This window comes from Larimichthys crocea, chromosome XIII (genome assembly GCF_000972845.2).
Source record: "Larimichthys crocea isolate SSNF chromosome XIII, L_crocea_2.0, whole genome shotgun sequence".
Taxonomy (NCBI): domain Eukaryota; kingdom Metazoa; phylum Chordata; class Actinopteri; family Sciaenidae; genus Larimichthys; species Larimichthys crocea.
Window position 1 is genome coordinate 11,768,096 of NC_040023.1, and position 18,496 is coordinate 11,786,591.

At 50.7% G+C, this 18,496-nt stretch overlaps 3 protein-coding genes across 4 annotated transcripts in view; 1 reads left to right on the plus strand and 2 right to left on the minus strand.

Annotated features, from left to right (window-relative positions):
• Positions 1 to 8,161, plus strand: part of LOC104934474 (semaphorin-6D) — a 79,160-nt gene extending 70,999 nt beyond the window's left edge. For both annotated transcript variants that reach the window (XM_027286589.1, XM_027286590.1), the window contains 3 exons: positions 5,025 to 5,275; positions 5,530 to 5,661; positions 5,908 to 8,161. In XM_027286589.1, coding sequence (XP_027142390.1) covers positions 5,025 to 5,275; positions 5,530 to 5,661; positions 5,908 to 7,230 — 1,706 coding nt within the window. In that variant the 3' untranslated portion in view covers positions 7,231 to 8,161. The remainder of the gene's footprint in view (positions 1 to 5,024; positions 5,276 to 5,529; positions 5,662 to 5,907) is intronic.
• A 6,131-nt stretch (positions 8,162 to 14,292) lies between these two features.
• LOC104934473 (zinc finger protein 771) lies at positions 14,293 to 16,249 on the minus strand. The gene is made up of 2 exons (XM_027286679.1): positions 15,937 to 16,249; positions 14,293 to 15,230 (listed from the first exon to the last, which is right to left on the minus strand). Exons 1-2 carry the CDS (start codon positions 16,133 to 16,135, stop codon positions 14,581 to 14,583), a joined length of 849 nt encoding a protein of 282 aa, XP_027142480.1. The 5' UTR covers positions 16,136 to 16,249; the 3' UTR covers positions 14,293 to 14,580.
• Positions 16,250 to 16,687: 438 nt separating this feature from the next.
• Positions 16,688 to 18,496, minus strand: part of LOC113747360 (endothelial zinc finger protein induced by tumor necrosis factor alpha-like) — a 1,947-nt gene continuing 138 nt past the window's right edge. Inside the window, exon 2 of the mRNA XM_027287030.1 lies at positions 16,688 to 17,885. Within this exon, the coding sequence (XP_027142831.1) occupies positions 16,989 to 17,885 (897 nt within the window). The 3' untranslated portion in view covers positions 16,688 to 16,988. The remainder of the gene's footprint in view (positions 17,886 to 18,496) is intronic.

Genomic DNA, 18,496 nt, shown 5'->3' on the forward strand with positions numbered 1-18,496 from the left:
CACATCACAGCTTGTTCTGATTGGTCACCAAGAGAACATTTCCAATGAATCGTTGTTTGTGTGGAGCGCCCTTCACGGCGCTGCTCTGTGTGTATGTGGGACCGACGGAACGCGTCGTCCTCCTGAACATGACACTGAATGTCAGCTAACCCAACCAGGACGGTAACATTAGTGGCCATTTGGACTGGGACTGATGGCGACTGACTTCACTGCTGGGCCAGCCTCAGTGGACGTTAGATGAGACTGCAGTTGTGTCCTTCAGTTCCGGCACCCATGGTTTTGTTCCACTCGTACGGTCCCGGTACAGGAAAGTGAGGGCAGGATTCCATGACAACAGGAGTGTGTGTTGATCAACAGATGGTCAGCAACAGGAGTGTGTGTATGACACAGATGGTGTGTGTTGTTTGGGCGAGCAGTCCACCCTGCTGAAGGTGAACTGTAGCTTTACGAAACTTCTGGCTGACCTATCACATCTGCCTTCGCTCCTCTCCACTGGTCCATTGGTATTCACACATCACACTTGGTTCTGATTGGTCACCAAGAACATTTCCAATGAAACGTTGTTTGTGTGGAGCGTCCCTCACGGCGCTGCTCGGTGTATGGTGGAACCGACCGGAAACGCCCTCGTCCTCCTGAACATGACACTGAATGTCAGCTACCCTAAAAAGGACGGTAACAAGTGGACATTTTGGACTGGGACTGATGGAGACTGGACTTCACTGCTGGAGCAGCCTCAGTGGACGTTAGATGAACTGCAGGTTGTGTCCTTCAGTTTCCGGCACGCATGGTTTTGTTTCCACTCGTACGTCCCTGTGTAACAGGTAAGTAGCGGACTTCCCATGACAACAGGAAGTGGGGTGTCCATGACAACAGGAGTGTGTGTTTGGTGGTGTTGTTGGGCGAGCAGTCACACCCTGCTGAAGGTGAACTGTAGCTTTAAGAAACTTCTGGTCTGACCTATCAACTGCCTTCGCTCCTCTCCACTGGTCCATTGGTATTCACAGAGAGACAGACAGAAGACAGAGAGAGATGACGAGACAGAGACAGAGAGACAGACGAGACAGAAGACAGAGAGAGAAAGAGAGAGACAGACAGAGAGACAGAGACAAGACAGAGAGAAGACAAGACAGAGAGACAGAAACAGAGAGAGAGACAGTGCGAGAGGACGAGAGAGAGAGAGACCGAACAGAGAGAGAGAGAGAGAGAAAGAGACAGACGAAGAAAGAGAGAGACAGAGAGAAGAGAGACAGAGAGAGTAGGGAGAGAGACAGAGAGCGACAGCGAGAGAGACAGACGTGTTATTGAATGTGTGAGTCCCTTGTTTGTCGAATTTGACTTTTTTGCTTCAGCACTGAACATGCTGGTCACACACACACACCACACCAACACACACACACATCACACACCACACAACACCACACACCCACACACACACCACCTGTGTGTTGAATAAGAATGAAGCAGTTCCTCTGCGCAGGTGAAAGGCGTCTCCTCACTGTACATCTGAATCAGGGTGTCCTACACCTGTGAGACACCACCTGTCAATCAAACAGTGTGTGGGTGGGATTTATTCCAGGTCATCATGATGCATTTGAGTAACATCGCTAAGGACCTGGACTTAGTCTCCGAGACGTCCTACGCGGGCAGTACGTCGAAACCTGGATCGTAGGCTCCGAGACGTCCGCCCACTGGTCTAAACCTGGACGTAACCCGAGACGCCTCGCAGATCGTCTAAAACCTGTTCTTGGTGACCAATCAGAACCAGCTGTGATGTGTGAGGTGGATCAACAGCTTCAGACTGATCCTTTGTGTTGAAGCTAACAGGGAAGTTACTGGTTTAGTCGAGTCCGTCTGGACTCAGCTTGAGTTTGTCTGTTCTGGTTCCTGTAGAAACACGGCTCGGTGTCTGCAGATGTAAAAGTTCAGTTCATGTTCATAAAGTGATGAAAACACAGTTCTGAAGGATGAAGGGATGACAGACTGAAAACTGTGACAGCAAGAAGTTTAATCCAGAAGAAAGAGAGAGAGACAGAGAGAGAGAGACAGAGAGAGACAGAGACAGAGAGAGAGAGACAGAGAGACAGACAGAGAGAGAATGAATCATTTCCGTGTCGAGCTGTAATTAGCAGAATATTTTTCTCTGTCTCCATCATCAACTGTCAGAGTGAAGGACGGAGATGAAAGAACCAACATGAAATCATCAGTGTGTGTGTGTGTGTGTGTCTGTGTGTGTGTGTGTGTGTGTGTGTGTGTGTGTAATGACTACTTGTTCTGTTTCCACATATTCTGCATAAAGACAAATTGGTTCCGTGGCGTTCTGGATCACAGTGAAGCCTCTGCAGCCTGCAGGCTCTGAGGTTAAACACAGTCGCCAGTTCGAGTCCCGGCCTGGCGGAGCGGGAATAAAACCCCAGACGGCCGACAGCATGAAATGAGCTTTTTGTTTCTGAGGGTATTTTTGGTCCTTTGATCAGGTTTTCACGGACACGCAACTCCTTCTGCAATTTAATTGAACTATGAAATAATAAGCTCCTTAAAGGGACGCAGCCCTGAAACACTGAAACACTGAAACAGTGAAACACTGCAACACTGAAACACTGAAACACTGAAACACTGCAGCTGTTTCTCTGTGATCACTGTTTCATATGTTCACTGTCAGGAGTCACAGTCTTTAACCTGCACACACTCAGTCTGAGAGAGAGCTGCTGCAGCTAAGACCAACAACGTCCCTCAGACTGTCCAAAACCTGGACGTAGTCTCTGAGACGTCCCCGCAGACTGTCTAAAACCTGGACGTAGTCTCTGTGACGTCCCCGCAGACTGTCTAAAACCTGGACGTAGTCTATCTCTCTAATATTTAATGTTCATCCTGATTGTGTGTAGAGTCTAACATGTTCAGGCTGTTTAACATTTATATGATTAAATATTAAATGTTAGGTCATACTCAGCATAGAGCAGGGACAGAATCTTTCAGCGTGTCTGAAGAAATAAAGTTTGAAGTCTTCTAAAATCATCTGAGCGCCTGTCAGGCAGCGCGCTGTAAAAATGTGTAAAGTACACTGAGTGTCAGCAGGTAAATGAAGCCGTCAGTCTGAGGCTGGGAGGCTGCCAGCTGAGCCAGCTGAGCCAGCTGAGCCAGCTGAGCCTGGCTGTGAATGTGGAGCAGGATGGAGGTGATGGAGGAGCTGCTGGAGAACACACAAACAGAGTCACAGCATCTGTTCAAGGGGCTGATCGCACGGTGACTCAGCGCTGAGTCACTGAAAACATCGTGACCACTAGGAGGCGCTGCAGTGAGCACGTTTATATTAGATACAGTTTATGTACAGCTGTGCATCAGTTTATAAGATATCAGGTTTGATTTGGAAAATGCGACATTCAGAATATGACTGACTGGAATATAATATAATATCAGAACGGGTGCGAAAACCTGGGACGTAGTCCTGTGGCGCCGCAGACTGTCCAAAACCTGGACGTAGTCTCCGTGACGTCCCCGCAGACGTCTAAAACCTGGACGTAGTCCCGTGACGTCCCCGCAGACTGTCTAAAACCTGGACGTAGTCCCTGTGACGTCCCCGCAGACTGTCAAACCTGGACGTAGTCTCCGTGACGTCCCCGCAGACGGTCAAAACCGGGACGTAGTCTCTGTGACGTCCCCCAGACTGTCAAAACCTGGACGTAGTCTCCTGTGACGTCCCCGCAGACTGTCCAAAACCGGACGTAGTCTCTGTGACGTCCCCGCAGACTGTCCAAAACCTGGACGTAGTCTCCGTGACGTCCCCAGGACTGTCTAAAACCTGGACGTAGTCTCTGTGACGTCCCGCAGACTGTCCAAAACCTGGACGTAGTCTCGTGACGTCCCCGCAGACTGTCTAAAACCTGGACGTAGTCTCCGTGACGTCCCGCGGACTGTCTAAAAACCTGGACGTAGTCTCTGTGACGTCCCCGCAGACTGTCCAAAACCTGGACGTAGCTCTGTGACGTCCCCCGCCGACTGTCTAAAACCTGGACGTAGTCTCTGTGACGTCCCCGCAGACTGTCTAAAACCTGGACCTAGTCTCCGTGACGTCCCCGCAGACTGTCTAAAACCTGGACGTGGTCTCCGTGACGTCCCCGCAGACTGTCTAAAACCTGGACGTAGTCTCCGTGACGTCCCCGCAGACTGTCTAAAACCTGGACGTAGTCTCCGTGACGTCCCCGCCGACTGTCTAAAACCTGGACGTGGTCTCCGTGACGTCCCCGCAGACGTCTAAAACCTGCACGTGTCTCTGTGACGTCCCAACTGTCTAAACCTGGACGTAGTCTCTGGACGTCCCCGCAGACTGTCTAAAACCTGGACGTGTTCTGTGAGTCCCTGCAGACGTCTAAAACCTGGACGTAGTCTCTGTGACGTCCCCGCGACTGTCTAAAACCTGGACGTAGTCTCTGTGACGTCCCCACAACGACCAGACTGTCTAAAACTGGACGTAGTCTCGTGACGTCCCCGCAGGTGTCAAAACCTGGACGTTAGTCTCCGTGACGTCCCCGCAGACTGTCTAAAACCTGGACGTAGTCTCGTGACGTCCCCGCAGACTGTCTAAAACCTGGACGTAGTCTCTGTGACGTCCCCGCAGACTGTCCAAAACCTGGACGTAGTCTCCGTGACGTCCCCGCCCGACTGTCTAAAACCTGGACGTCGTCTCTGTGACGTCCCCAGACTGTCTAAACCTGGACGTAGTCTCTGTGACGTCCCCGCAGACTGTCCAAAACCTGGGACGTAGTCTCTGTGACGTCCCCGCAGACTGTCTAAAACCTGGACGTAGTCCCGTGACGTCCCCGCAGACTGTCTAAAACCTGGACGTTCTCTGTGACGTCCCCGCAGACTGTCTAAAACCTGGACGTAGTCTCCGTGACGTCCCCGCAGACTGTCTAAAACCTGGACGTAGTCTCCGTGACGTCCCCGCACTCTGTCTAAAACCTGGACGTAGTCTCCGTGACGACCTGGACATTAGTCCTGCTTGGTATTAACTTTTTTCTGTCCTCCAGGTGTCCGCCGTCTTCCAGAGTTGGACCAGCGTCCCGGTGCAAACGTCCACTACACGCTGCTGATCGCCTGCGTGCTGGTGGCCTTCTTCCTGGGCGCCATCTTGTCCGGCTTCCTGGTGTCGTGTTACTGCAGCCGCAGCGCCGCTCAGCGGGCGAGGAGGATGGGCAAAGATCCGGAGGCGTCGCTGCCGCACGCCTTGTCTCTGCGATCCCTCGCCAAGCTCAGCGGACTGCTGGACGGACAGCCGAAGGTGAGTGGACGTGTTGGACAGGGTGGACGGGTTGTGCTGCTGAAGAATGAATTCAGAGCAGCAGCCTGAATATTCATCTCTCAGGGACACGGCGCATTAATCACTCTGCTTCATTACATGGACTGTCTCTGAGCTGCTGACCTCTGACCTCTGTGCTGAGCGCCTCGTTATCCTGGTGGAACATGATAATTGAAAAGCTCAGGTCAGTTATTTAAAGATCAGCGTCCCATTCTTTCTGTGTCTTCCTTCATCAGGAGGACAAACTGGACGTGTCCACCCCGAAGATGTACAGCTCCTTCATCCCCAACGGCCGGTCGGAGCCTCACCTCCACACCCCCGGACACCAGGGCCTGCCGCTGGGAGACCCAGACCTCAGCCTGTCCCAGGTAGACCCAGACCTCAGTCTGTCCCAGGTAGGACAGCTCTGGTCTGTTAGTCTGTTAGACTTCAGTCTGTGCTGCACAGAGTTCCCAGAGTTCATAGATCAGATTATTCCTAGCCGGTAGAGTCGACCCGGTCCGTTAAACTGGAGCAAGATTCATAAGAAACCAACCCGTCTGATGTTACAGACTTTAACCTCGTGGTTATCGATCACAGTCTGAAGTGTTCCTGTTTCCTGTTTCCTGTTCCAGTCTCTGTCTCAGGCTGATGGAGAGCTGTCCGGACTGCCCACGCCCGACTCCACCCCGGAGCTTCCCATCAAGAACATGAAGGCCCTGCGGCACCATCAGTACGAGAAGAACCAGAACTGCAACAACGCCAAGGACAACATCCCCCAGTCCGGACCCAGCTGCTCTGGATCCAGTCTGGGCTTCATGGCGGTGGTCGGGAACTCTTTGACCCAGCAGGTCTTCCCTTTCTCTCAACACCACAGCAACAGTTTCAGCAACGGAGCAGCCCACGGAGCGGGAGCTTCTTCGACCTCGCTGCACCTCCCCGAGGAGAGGAAGGTCTCCAATGATGAGCGAGGAGGATCCGCAGCAGGAGGAGGAGGCGGAGGAGGAGGCGGCGTCCCCCATCACCACCACTCCCAGCAGTCCCTTCCTCAAACAGTGGTGGACGTGTCGGCGCTGGACGAGCTGCTCAAACACATCCATGAGGTCAGCGCGTCGGGCACCGGCGGCATCAAGGTCCTCACCTCCACCTCCTCGTCCTCCCTGTTCCCCGGGCCCTCCTCGTCTTCCTCTGGAGGACATCATCACCATCACCATCACAACCACCACGGCCAGACGCGCACCCACCACTACAACCACAGCCATCACCATAGTAACCACCACAACAATAACAGCGGAGGCGGCGGCGGCGGCGGCGGTCACCATCACCAGCAGCAGATCCCGGAGACGGAATCAGCTTCGTATTACAGCACCTCCACGCTGCCGAGTGACGGCCTCCCCAAGCGCCTGGACGGACCCGTTCTAAACTCCACCTCCTCTTCTGCCACCTCCTCTTCTTCCTCCTCCTCATCTTCTAACAACCCCACCTCCTCCACCTCCATCCCTTCGTCCTCCTCTTCCTCCTCCTCGACTCCGCTCCAGCAGCAGGTGATCCCAGAGAGGCCGGGAGGAAGTGGTGGCGGCGGCGGCGTCTCAGTGACGCGCCACCACTCACAGCGTCACTCCCTCATCAAGATGGGCAGCGGGGGCGGCGGCGGCGCCGTGCCGCGCCACCACAGCTTCAACCAGCGGGGGGCGCAGCACCAGCACGCACACTTTCTAGCCAGGATGAACACCAACAGCAGCAGCAACGGCCCGCCGGGCGCCAACGGCGAGAGCCGAGCGTCGGTCGCCGGCTCCTGCCTGACACGGCAGCACAGTTACAGCGAGGGGCCACACGTGCAGCGGGCCGCGGTCATCCGGAGAACGGCGTCGCTGAAACCGCAAGTCCCGCCAAAACCGCTGTTCCTTCCAAACACGGCGACGTCACCGGCAGCAGAGGCGGGAAAATACGACTACTGAGACCGAGACCAAGTGGCGCCATCCCAACATGGCTGCTACAGGCGAAGCGCTCGGGAACGTCTGCGGGGCCAAACCGAGACAAAAGAGACTCCAGAGCTTTTTGTCTCCATCACTCATTGCGACCCTTCAGTTGTGGTTATTTTCCTGCTGCTGAGAGGACGCCACCGCCACCGCCGCCGCCGGCCGCCACAGCGCCGCCTCTCTGAGTCACGTCTGCTGCAGACAGGCGCTCGGAGAATCGACAAACAAAGATCTCTGACTCATTTCTTCGGGCAGGCGGGGCCGCTCGGCGACAGACTGCGGATCAAAACCGGCTCAGACTCGTCTGAGAAACACTGGAGATGTGAATGATTCAGAGTCCCCGAGGCTCGAGGTGGCCTCGAAAACTCTTGATTAAAGCGTTTTTTCTTACGAGCGCTTTGATCCAGCGTCCCCGGTTGTTGCACCTTGGCTCAGAGCCCAGATTTCATTTGCAAAGATTCAGAATAAAAGCAGAGAGCTGGACTGCTGCGGATCTGACATGAAGCGGATCTGGGTCCGCTGGGAGCGCCGGACGATTGTCCAGGACTTTGAGTCAAACGATGACATAATGTCAGAGACACCCAGAGGGACATTCCTTCTTCTCTGTGTGTGGATGAGACGAGGCTTCACGTGAGAGACACGATGGACAAAAACCTTTTTGTTTCACATTCCACACATCAGAAGAAGAAGATGAAATGTAAATGTCAGAGGTGGAGATCCCTGACGGAGCCGTCTCCATCCAAACCACATCAATGTTCTCCTTTGTACCATATTGGTACCTCGGCTGTTTTGTACGGAGCCCAGTCGGCGTTCGATGGAGGATTTCTGATGAATGAGAGAAATAATTTGTATGTTCAGATTATTTCATTGATTCTCTCGAGTTAATAATCGCCCTCAAATCTCCTCCTCCTCCTCCTTCCTCACTGTCTGCATCCGTCCTAATCTATGAAGAGAGAATCCATAAAATCCTTCGTTCATTTCAGAGCATTCAAATATTTGATGGAGCCGTTCATCAGAAATGTTTCCTCATGTCGTGCCGAGCTCGGGTCACAGAGTCGATCATTCCCACGGCCACGTTTTTCATAAGTCCTGTTTTTTACTGACGAGAAGCAATAAACATGATCGTTACCATGGTAGCAAGACTGAGACAGTACGAAGACGAGAAGATGACGAATAAAAACTGAGACGAAAAGTTTGAAATGTGGAACATGAACCACATTTTAACCCTGATGATTCAAACTGAGGCTCAGAGTTTATGCAGACACGTCGCGTGGACGCGATGGATCTGACCGTGATAGTTTGACAGACTGAGTGGAGGTGAAGAGTCAGTGTCATGTTTGTTTCTGTGCTCATTGAACGTGGAGCCGCTGGTTCATTCACAGTCTGAGTGTTTCTGCACAGACGAGTTTGTTCTGTCAGACAGGACGAGGCAGAGGTCCAAGGTCTGACTTTAACAACCAGAGGCAGCAGAGATGAGCAACACGGCCACAGCAATAAACAGATAAAATGAAATGATGAGATGTGATGGTGACTCATTCAGACAGTTCAGCTGAACACAGATCTAAAACATGCACAACTCCATTTACACATGAATCCAAACGAACTGCAGCATCGTTTAGATCTTTGCTGAAGATGACCTAAAATCTGAAGGTGTGCAGTAACGTAAAGAGACCGTGTCTCTATCGTCGTGTTTCCATCGACGTATCCAAGTTTAATGGACTCGACGAAACCCTAAAAAACGGTTTTCCTTTTCTCCGAGTGTTTTAAACCTCTTCACGGGTCACATGACCGACGAGCTGTTTCCTTATGGCTCTCATGGCTGCACACAGATCCGATGACACAAACACAAATGTCTGATTTACTTCCTGTTTCCTGTTTTTCACACCTCGAGTTCCTTTTACCGTCGTCGTCTCGTGAACCGGCTCCTGAAATTCTTTCATCCTTCGCAGAATTATTTGAAATTCAGTTCAAATTTGCGTCGCGTTTGGATGGAAACACGTCTTATAGTGACTGGAACTGAGGAAGACCATGAGATGTGGTGAAAGCAGCACGTGGTGGACCTCGAGTTCAAAGCTGCGAATCAGGCGATGAATGCTGGAATCAGAAAAACAGTTTGAGGTAACGTGGCTCGAGAGGCTGAGATCAATAAAACAGCAGCAGCTGATGTCAGGTCTTAAAGTTTTTAACATCCAGCAGCTGGTTTGTTTTTATCTGACTAAACTCAGCTGGACACACACACACACACACACACACACAGACACACAAACACACACACACACACACACACACACACACACACACTCTCCCGGTGCAGATTAAGCAATAACGAAGCCTCTGCGATGATGCTGCAGCAGACTGTTAGTGAAGTAACCCCGTCTGCTGGAGACGGCCGAGCTGCCTCTGCACCAAATGATGCAACTTTGAGTCCGCCAGCAGCAGACGGCCGAGCCGAGCCGAACCGAGCCGAGCTGAGCTGAGCTGAGCTGAGCTGAGCTGAGCTGAGCTGAGCCGAGCCGAGCCGAGCCGAGCTGAGCCGAGCTGAGCTGAGCTGAGCTGAGCTGAGCGACGGGGAGGGGAAGGGATGTGAAGCGCCTGCAGAATGAGACTCTGCACTCACTGAATGATTGTTTCAGTCAGATTTTAAAGGGGGGAACAGAAACACAGATTTCTTCATGTCGTGCTTTTTATTTAACGAGGTTGCATCATTCTCGTCTGACTGGACCGGTTTGATACTTCAGATCCGAGCTGCTCTGCTCGCTGGGAAGAAGCTGCCCGAGTCAATAAAAGTCCAAATTAACGTGAGAACGCGGATCTGATCTGAAACCCTCTGCGGCAGATTTGATGGTTTCTACACATCGTTTTAAAAAGGTTGGATTATAAAGAGAGAGGTCGGGTCAGAACCACAGAATGAGCTGCCGGGTCTTTTTTTAGTCCATCACACACAGGTTGCACAGACTTCACATTACTGCTGCAAACACTGAGTTTTCCATTAGTTTCTATGGAAGTCAACATGCAGAGACTTCAACACGTTTGTCACTTTTCTGCAGGCGATCGCAGTCACACATCGACACTGAGGCTGAACTGAAGCGTCGTGTCTTGGAAATGAAACATTTGTTGGCAGATTAACGAGGAACTGAATCATTTGAACTGTTGTTTCCTTTTCATCATTTCGTCTACAAATTGAAACTAACTGATGGATTGGAGCGTCGTCTGATCGAGTATCAGCGTCATAGGATCCGTTACATGTTGAAGACGGTTCACACTGAACTGAAGAAGCTTCTTGTAAAGATTATCAGAGGTCAAAGTGTCTGTTGAAGGTCGTCGTGGTCGACTGGATTTATTAAAGTCTGTGTAAACAATTCTTTCCAAACACATTAAATATGTTTCTGAAAACACGTGAAAAGACTTTGAACGATATATCACTGAAATGTGGAGTTACAGGTTCAAACAGTTTTTCACCAGTTTCAGTCCAGGATTTTGGGGGCGGTCCTTAAAGGGCGGCTCGATGACACGCTGAGGCCACCCTGAGATTTAACACTGAACTTCATAAACCTGTCGATATTTTGAACATTCAGATTTGGCTGGATGGTTGATAACACTTTCTTCTTTGGCCTGATGAACTCAGAACACATTCATTCTGACTTTACACAGACTTTAACTTCAGTTCTTAACTGAAGAAGCTATTTGATAGGAGGCCAGTTGCCTACAACAACCTTCAACTGATTGGGTCAACCGGTTCAATCAAACTTTTTAGGTGCCAACCAAACTGTCTGAAAAGATTTGCCAGCGTTAAACTGTATTTTATTCAGAGAACGATCTCCTACTTTGTGTTACGTTTAATGTTTGACAGTTTCAACTTCTTTTGTTGTAATAAAGGTTTCAGTGTGGTATCAGTCCAGAAACTCAGGAATCAAAACGCTGAATGTTTTAAACGATATCCAGACTTTAGAAACAGCCTCGAGTGAAGTAAAGAAAAGGCAACTTGTTAATTGGCTCAGAAGTAAATTTAAAAAATGGTTCCACGAGGACTCGCAGTAGTATTACTGCTGCAGATAAAAACAGTCTTAGAGAAATACGTGGTCAGTATTTGTCAGCCTGCTGCACAGAGCATCATCTTCTGAAATGTTTCACATTAAACGAGCTGGACCAGGAGTCTCCTCGTCTCGTTTCTTTATTTCTGACTGACGGGCTCTTCGATGGTTCTTGAGGAATGTTTTCACTGGGTGCTACTACGAGAAGAAACTCGACAGCTCATTTTATATAAAAGGTTTTTGTATGAAGATGCACTTATAACCTACAAAATAAATTTGTTTATTCATTTTGTGGTCCTCGGTTCCTGTCCTCGAAATAAAGACTGAGGGGGGACCAGAGACACTGTGACATCAACGATGACGATGGACTCACAGCGCCACCCGGTGGGCCTCACTGAAATGACAATGTAATAATGTCAAAAACTGTTATGTTTACCTTCCTGCTATTCATTAACGATGTGGATGACGGTGTAAATAAAGGCTACTGTGGAATATGAACCTGATTTCTGTGGACTTATTTTGAACTGACCAACCAGAGTCATACTTGATTATATGAACCTGGACTCCTTAACGGGCTTCAGAAGTTCTTGAGGTGATTTAAGGAGTCCTTGAGGTGTACTCTGGTTCTTGGGAAGACTCCAGAATATGTTGATGCACTTTAAAATTGCTTGTGGGGATCCGGGGAAGCTTGAAACTCCAGGAATAAAAGCAGTTATGTGGGATTCAGGGGCCCTTGAGGAAGTTCTAGTGTTCAGAGAGTTAGAATTGTTTCAAGAGGACTGAGATGTTATAGGAGTCCCTGACTCATTGACAAAACTTCTTCCAAATCTTTGAGTGGGTTCAAGAGTTCCTGAATGATTCTAGGGAGGTTTAGGAGTGTTTAAAGAGTCTTTGAATATTTAAGGAACTGCTAGTTCTCGATGGGCGTCCAACTGTCCTTGAGAAAGATCTAGGGTATCTAGAATGTGTGTCATTAATAATTGTGCCATTAGTCTTGGAATGGGTTGGAAACCTTAAAAGGAGTCCTGGTCCTCTTTCAGAAGTCTTGGTGTTGTTGTAAGAGTCTTTAAGGACTTTCCAGGAGCCCCTGAAGAAGCTCTCAGAGTTCCAAAAGTGCAGGAGGTCTTGGGGGCGTCCCAAGAAGGTTTTAAGGAGTTTCAGGAGACCAGCAGAGGTTGATGGGAATCTAGAGGTGGTTAAAGGTTTCGTTCAAGTTAAAGAAGCAGGATTATATTCAGTACTTATTACCTTCAGGTTATCATGCCACAGGAGTACATCACTGAGCTTCATGCTTGTTCTCCAAACTGTGGTCGTGTCAGTCACCCTCTACTGTAGTTAACACTGACTGTGGATCAGTACCTCAAACAAACACACAAAATCTGAACTGACCCGTTAGCTCTTTTCCTCCAGAACCAGGTGATTACATGGAGCAGTCTGTTTTAAATTCTGCTGTCACTGTTTGCAGATGAAGTGTAAAGCTCCTCTGGGTAATGGAGTTCTTCTTCTTTTTCTTTTCTAATCAAAGGATATAAATTAAGTTCTGCATCCAAACAGGATCCAACGTCGCATCACATTTCTGTTGAAATTCTTTTAGCTCCAAATAAAACTTCACGTGGCAAGGAGGCCAGTCCTTCAACTGGACTACATGAAGGTCTTCATCCTGTCAGTCTTGTCATTCCTGGAGTTCTTTAGGTGTTGTGGGGTCATCAGAGGGCTCCAAGGGCCCTATATGCAGGTTCAGGGATCCTTGATACAAGCAGTCATTGACTTAAATCTGGTGGTCCCGTAGAGGTTCTCCAGGATCTCAAGAGTCCTTGAAATGGTTACAGTAGTGTAAGTTATGATTGGAGTTTTATGGTTGGATTAAAGAGTTACTGAGCAGGTAGAGGTCTTTGAAGGAATCTTTTAGATAGAAGCTCCGAGTCTTCGACAGGCTTCCTTGAAAGAGGTCCTTGAGGTTCCAGGTACAGTGCAAATGGTGCAGAATGAAACTAACGGCTTCTCTCCTCGTTGTACTATTAGATTTATATTTTCAGTGTTTTCTCTTTCTCTGGACACTCAAAGTATAAACAGAGAATCTGATTCATCATCTGAGCTCTGAGTCTGACATGGAGCCATGCTGCCCCCTGCTGGTGTAAAAGAAGCAGCTGAAGTATTTGACTGACTCAGAGTTCATATCTTTATTTTTAACAGACATCGTGATGACAAACTGTAAAGTACTGAATGTGTTTGTAGCAGTGACAGGCTCCGTAATAACTGATCTCTGTGGCACGGACACGACTTAATAAACCTAAATACAAACCAGTCTTAAAGATGATTTAATAATCAATTCATAAAGTTTATTTACAGTCACTGAACAAGGACGAGAAAACACTGAATTCTTTTTGTCACCTTCAGGTCAGGAACAGGTTTTTATATTTCATAATGGTGTGTTTGCTCCAGGACGAGGAACTGAAGCGGTCTCAAAGACAGACCGGACTCTGAACTGGATTTCTGTTGGTGACTGTTGGAGTAAAGACAAAGAGAGTTCTTCTGCAGAGTCTGGATGAAGTTTTACGAGGAGTAAAAACTGGATGTAGAAGTTAAACAGATCTACAAATATGAACTTTATTAATTTAGTATTAAAGTGAGGCTGCGTGTTAGGAACTGCATTCCTCCTCCTCACCACAAGGAGCTCCACCTTCAGGTCAGTGCACCTCCAAACCTCCAACAGCATCAATCTTCTCTGCTGATGCAGATGAATTATGAATTATGTTTGTTTGTCAGAAATCAGAATGTTCAGAATAAACGTCAGAGGAACGATGAACGATTCAAACATCAGGACACTTTGATTGATCGTGATTTTATTACTTCAGTAAAAGTCGAACAGTCGGATTAAAACACACAGATCGACTGTTGACGGTTTGTTTGTCTGAGCCGACACCTGAACGTTCTGATTGGACGACGATCGTCTCCTCCAGTGTACAAACGTCTGTTAAAATATTTCAGATATAAAAATACAAAATGTCTTTTCTTCTTCTCGGTCCTCGTCCACGTGAGCGTGAGAAACATGATTAACGGCAACTCGGCCGACCAGTTAGACATGGAGCCTGGAAATGTTTGACGAGACACGACGGACAAAAGACAGAAGACGTCTGTCGAGTTAAAAAGACGAATCACATGGACGTTAAAATAAATCTCAGAGTACATGAGGTGGACGAAGGACAGAAACGTCTTCATCGTGTCTTTGCTGCTTCTTTGAAACCTCGTCTTCTCAGTAACAGCGTCCGTCCTCGCCCGGCGTCCCCGCCCAGCGTCCTCAGCTCTGCGGCGTTTTCTGTCTGGCGTGCGTGCGGATGTGTCGTTTGTAGTTGGAGTTGTCGCTGAACCTGCGTCCGCACTCGTCGCAGCAGTACGGCTTCTCGCCCGTGTGGATCCTCAGATGTTTCTGGTATCCGTCGAAGCGGGTCAGCTTCTTCCCGCAGATGTCGCAGGTGTACGACTTGTCCGCTTTGTTGTCCACCTTGCGGTGGACCTGGACGTGTTTGGCCCAGTGTCTGCGCTGAGCGAACGCTCGGCCGCAGATGGTGCAGATGTACGAGTCCACCACCTCGGACAGCGCCGCCGCCTCCAGGTCGCCGCAGTCCAGCTGGGCGTTACCTGAAGCCGGGTCCGAAGCGTCGGCGCCGTCCTCGTCGAGCACGAGCGACGTGCCCGGCTGCTGCTGGTCCTTTGACAGCGAGGTCATGTGATCGTCGTCCAGCTCGGTTCTCGCCCCGCCGCTCCGGAACAACACGAACTTCACGTCGTTCTGCTCCCCCACCTGAGTCGCCTCCTGCTGAGGCGGCCACAGCTCCTCCTGCTCCTCCTCCTGCTCCTCCTGCTCCTCCTGCTCCTCCTCTTTGATGTGAGGAGGCTTCAGCTCGTTCAGGTCCAGACCACAGCTCCAGTCCTGCTGCTCGGAGACAGCTGCCAATCACAGCAGAGAACAGAGTCAGTGTGATCACATGATGCAGTCAGGCAGGTGATCATGTGACCTCAGGTGATCACGTGACCTCAGGTGATCACGTGACCTCAGGTGATCATGTGACCTCAGGTGATCATGTGACACATTCCACTGATCAACATTACACTCTAGACTTTGGGTCGAGTCCCAGCTGGACTCTCTGGAGGTTCTGCAGAGTCAGGACGGCCACCTGACCTGTCCTCTCTCCTCATGTGTCTCACCTGTCCTGTCCCCCTCAGGTGTCTCACCTGTCCTGTCCCCCTCAGGTGTCTCACCTGTCCTGTCCTCTCTCCTCATGTGTCTCACCTGACCTGTCCCCTCTCCTCATGTGTCTCACCTGTCCTGTCCTCTCTCCTCATGTGTCTCACCTGACCTGTCCTCTCTCCTCATGTGTCTCATCTGTCCTGTCCCCCCTCATGTGTCTCACCTGACCTGTCCCCTCTCCTCAGGTGTCTCACCTGTCCTGTCCCCCCTCAGGTGTCTCACCTGTCCTGTCCTCTCTCGTCATGTGTCTCACCTGACCTGTCCTCTCTCCTCATGTGTCTCACCTGACCTGTCCTCTCTCCTCATGTGTCTCACCTGACCTGTCCTCTCTCGTCATGTGTCTCACCTGTCCTGTCCTCTCTCCTCAGGTGTCTCACCTGTCCTGTCCCCCCTCAGGTGTCTCACCTGTCCTGTCCCCGTGCACGCTGATCCTGGGCTTGGTGCTGAGCTCCAGTAGCCGTCTCTGCCGGTCTATCTCCAGCCTGGACCGGGTGATCTGGTCCTCGTACTCGGCGATGGTTCTCCCGAACACGCCGAAGATGTCCTCCGCGGCCTCGGTGAGCCGCTGGGTGATGAGCAGCCGGAGCATCTCGATCTTTGACATGTTGGACACACGCGAGCAGAACCGGAGCAGAACCGGAGCAGAACCGGAGCAGAACCGGAGCGAGCTGCTGCTCGGTTGTTTATCAGCTTCACTTCCAGGTCGGTCTCTGTGCGCATGCTCAGTGAGGGCCGGTCAGGTGAGCTGTGTGACGCAGCGCCACCTGCTGGACCGGAAGTCTAACGACGTCACAGAGTCACAGCTGATGAAGGTCCTGACAGGACAAACAGCTGATGAAGGTCCTGGCAGGACAAACAGCTGGTGAAGGTCCTGACAGGACAAACAGCTGAGTTGAGGAGTCCATCAGCTGTTTTCTTTGGTTCTTCACGTTGTGCTTTCTGCATCGTAGACGTGTTATTGTGTTTCATAAACTTCGTCCATGTGAGGACGCAGCTCAAGGTAAAGAACACAATTCAGACAGGATGTCTGTCTCCGTCTCTGTCTCTGTCTCATACCTGAGGATCTTCTGTAACCATCTGTGAACTATAACTCTGATTATTAATTCATTACAAATATCACATTATGACGTCACTTCCTTAAAGACACACACACACATTTCTTCAGACTTTTATTGAGACTCTGAATGAACAAAAACAAACGTGAATAAATTAAAGATCTGAACTGTGATCAGCTGACCGTCTGTGACCTCCTGTTGTAGCTCAGTCCAAAGAGACTTGGCTTAGGAAGGTGGACTGGTCACTGCCGAGGTGCCGCTGAGCAAGGCACCGAACCCCGCACCTGCTCGCAGGGCACTGCTGAGGGGGCTGCCCATCACTCCACCATGTCCATGTCTATGAGCCGTGTCCTGCATGTGTGTGTGATGTTGGTGAACCTGGATGAAGGAAGTCTTCCTCCGTCACGTGTCCTGGCCGTCGGCGGTCCGGCCTCGCCTCTGACACGGGTGTTTGTAGAAGCAGGACAGCTGACTGAAGCGCCGGTCGCAGGTGGAGCACCAGTACGGCTTCTCGCCGGTGTGTGTCCGCAGGTGCACCGTCAGGTTGCCCTTCTCCACGAAGCTGCGCCCGCAGTACGTGCAGCTGAACGGCTTCTCGCCCGTGTGGCTGCGGACGTGGCGCACCAGCGTGGCCCTCCTGCCGAAGCTCTTGCCGCAGACGGTGCAGCGGTACGGCCGCTCGCCCGAGTGGATCCTCATGTGCGTCCTCAGGTTCCCGCGCAGGGTGAAGCTCTGACCGCAGACGTTGCAGCGGAACGCCGTTTCTCTGTGGACGCGGAGGTGGAGCTTCAGGCTCTCCGTCAGCTCCAGATGTTTCCCGCACAGGCCGCAGTCCCTCACATGTGCCGAGGAGTGCGTGAGGAGGTAACCGACCCTCTGGAAGGACTCGCCACAAACCTTACAGCTGAGCACAGTGGGTGGAGGCTGCTGCGACAGATCGGTGCAGCTCCTCACGCTCGAGCTCGCTCCCTGTGCTTCCTCCGTCTCCTCCGCCCTCCACAGTCCGGCCTCCTCCCTCCAGTAGTCTCCGCTGTCTTCAGTCTCCGAGGCCTCAGCGAGGAGTCGGCCGCCGCTCGCTGCTTCAAAGTCACCGCTTGGCTCCGACGCTCCGCAGTCGCCACGCCCAGCTTCACTTTTGATCTGAGCGGCCGAGGCGCCGGCATCCGTCCGTCCGTCCACGCTGTCCAGCTGGACGCTCAGGACCTGCTCGTCAGGACACGTTTTGATCCAGGAGGGCTCCTGTAGAGGATCTGAAGAGAGGAGAGAGAGGGACAGGCTGAGAACCCGAGACAGCTTTACCTGTTACTGAAGCACCTGTGACCACGTATGTAACGTCCATGTAACGTCCATGTAACGTCCATGTAACGCATGTAACGTCCATGTAACGTCCAAGTAAACGTCCAAGTAAACGTCCATGTAACACATGTAACGTCCATGTAACGTCCATGTAACGCATGTAATGTCCATGTAACGTCCATGTAACGCATGTAACGTCCATGTAATGCATGTAACGTCCATGTAACGTCCATGTAACGTCCATGAAAACGTCCATGTAACGTCCATGTAACGTCCATGTAACGCATGTAACGTCCATGTAACGTCCATGTAACGTCCAAGTAACGCATGTAACGTCCATGTAACGTCCATGTAACGTCCATGTAACGCATGTAACGTCCATGTAACGTCCATGAAAACGTCCATGTAACGTCCATGTAACGTCCATGTAACGCATGTAACGTCCATGTAACGTCCATGTAACGCATGTAACGTCCATGTAACGTCCATGAAAACGTCCATGTAATGTCCATGTAACGTCCATGTAACGCATGTAACGTCCATGTAATGCATGTAACGTCCATGTAACGTCCATGTAACGTCCATGAAAACGTCCATGTAACGTCCATGTAACG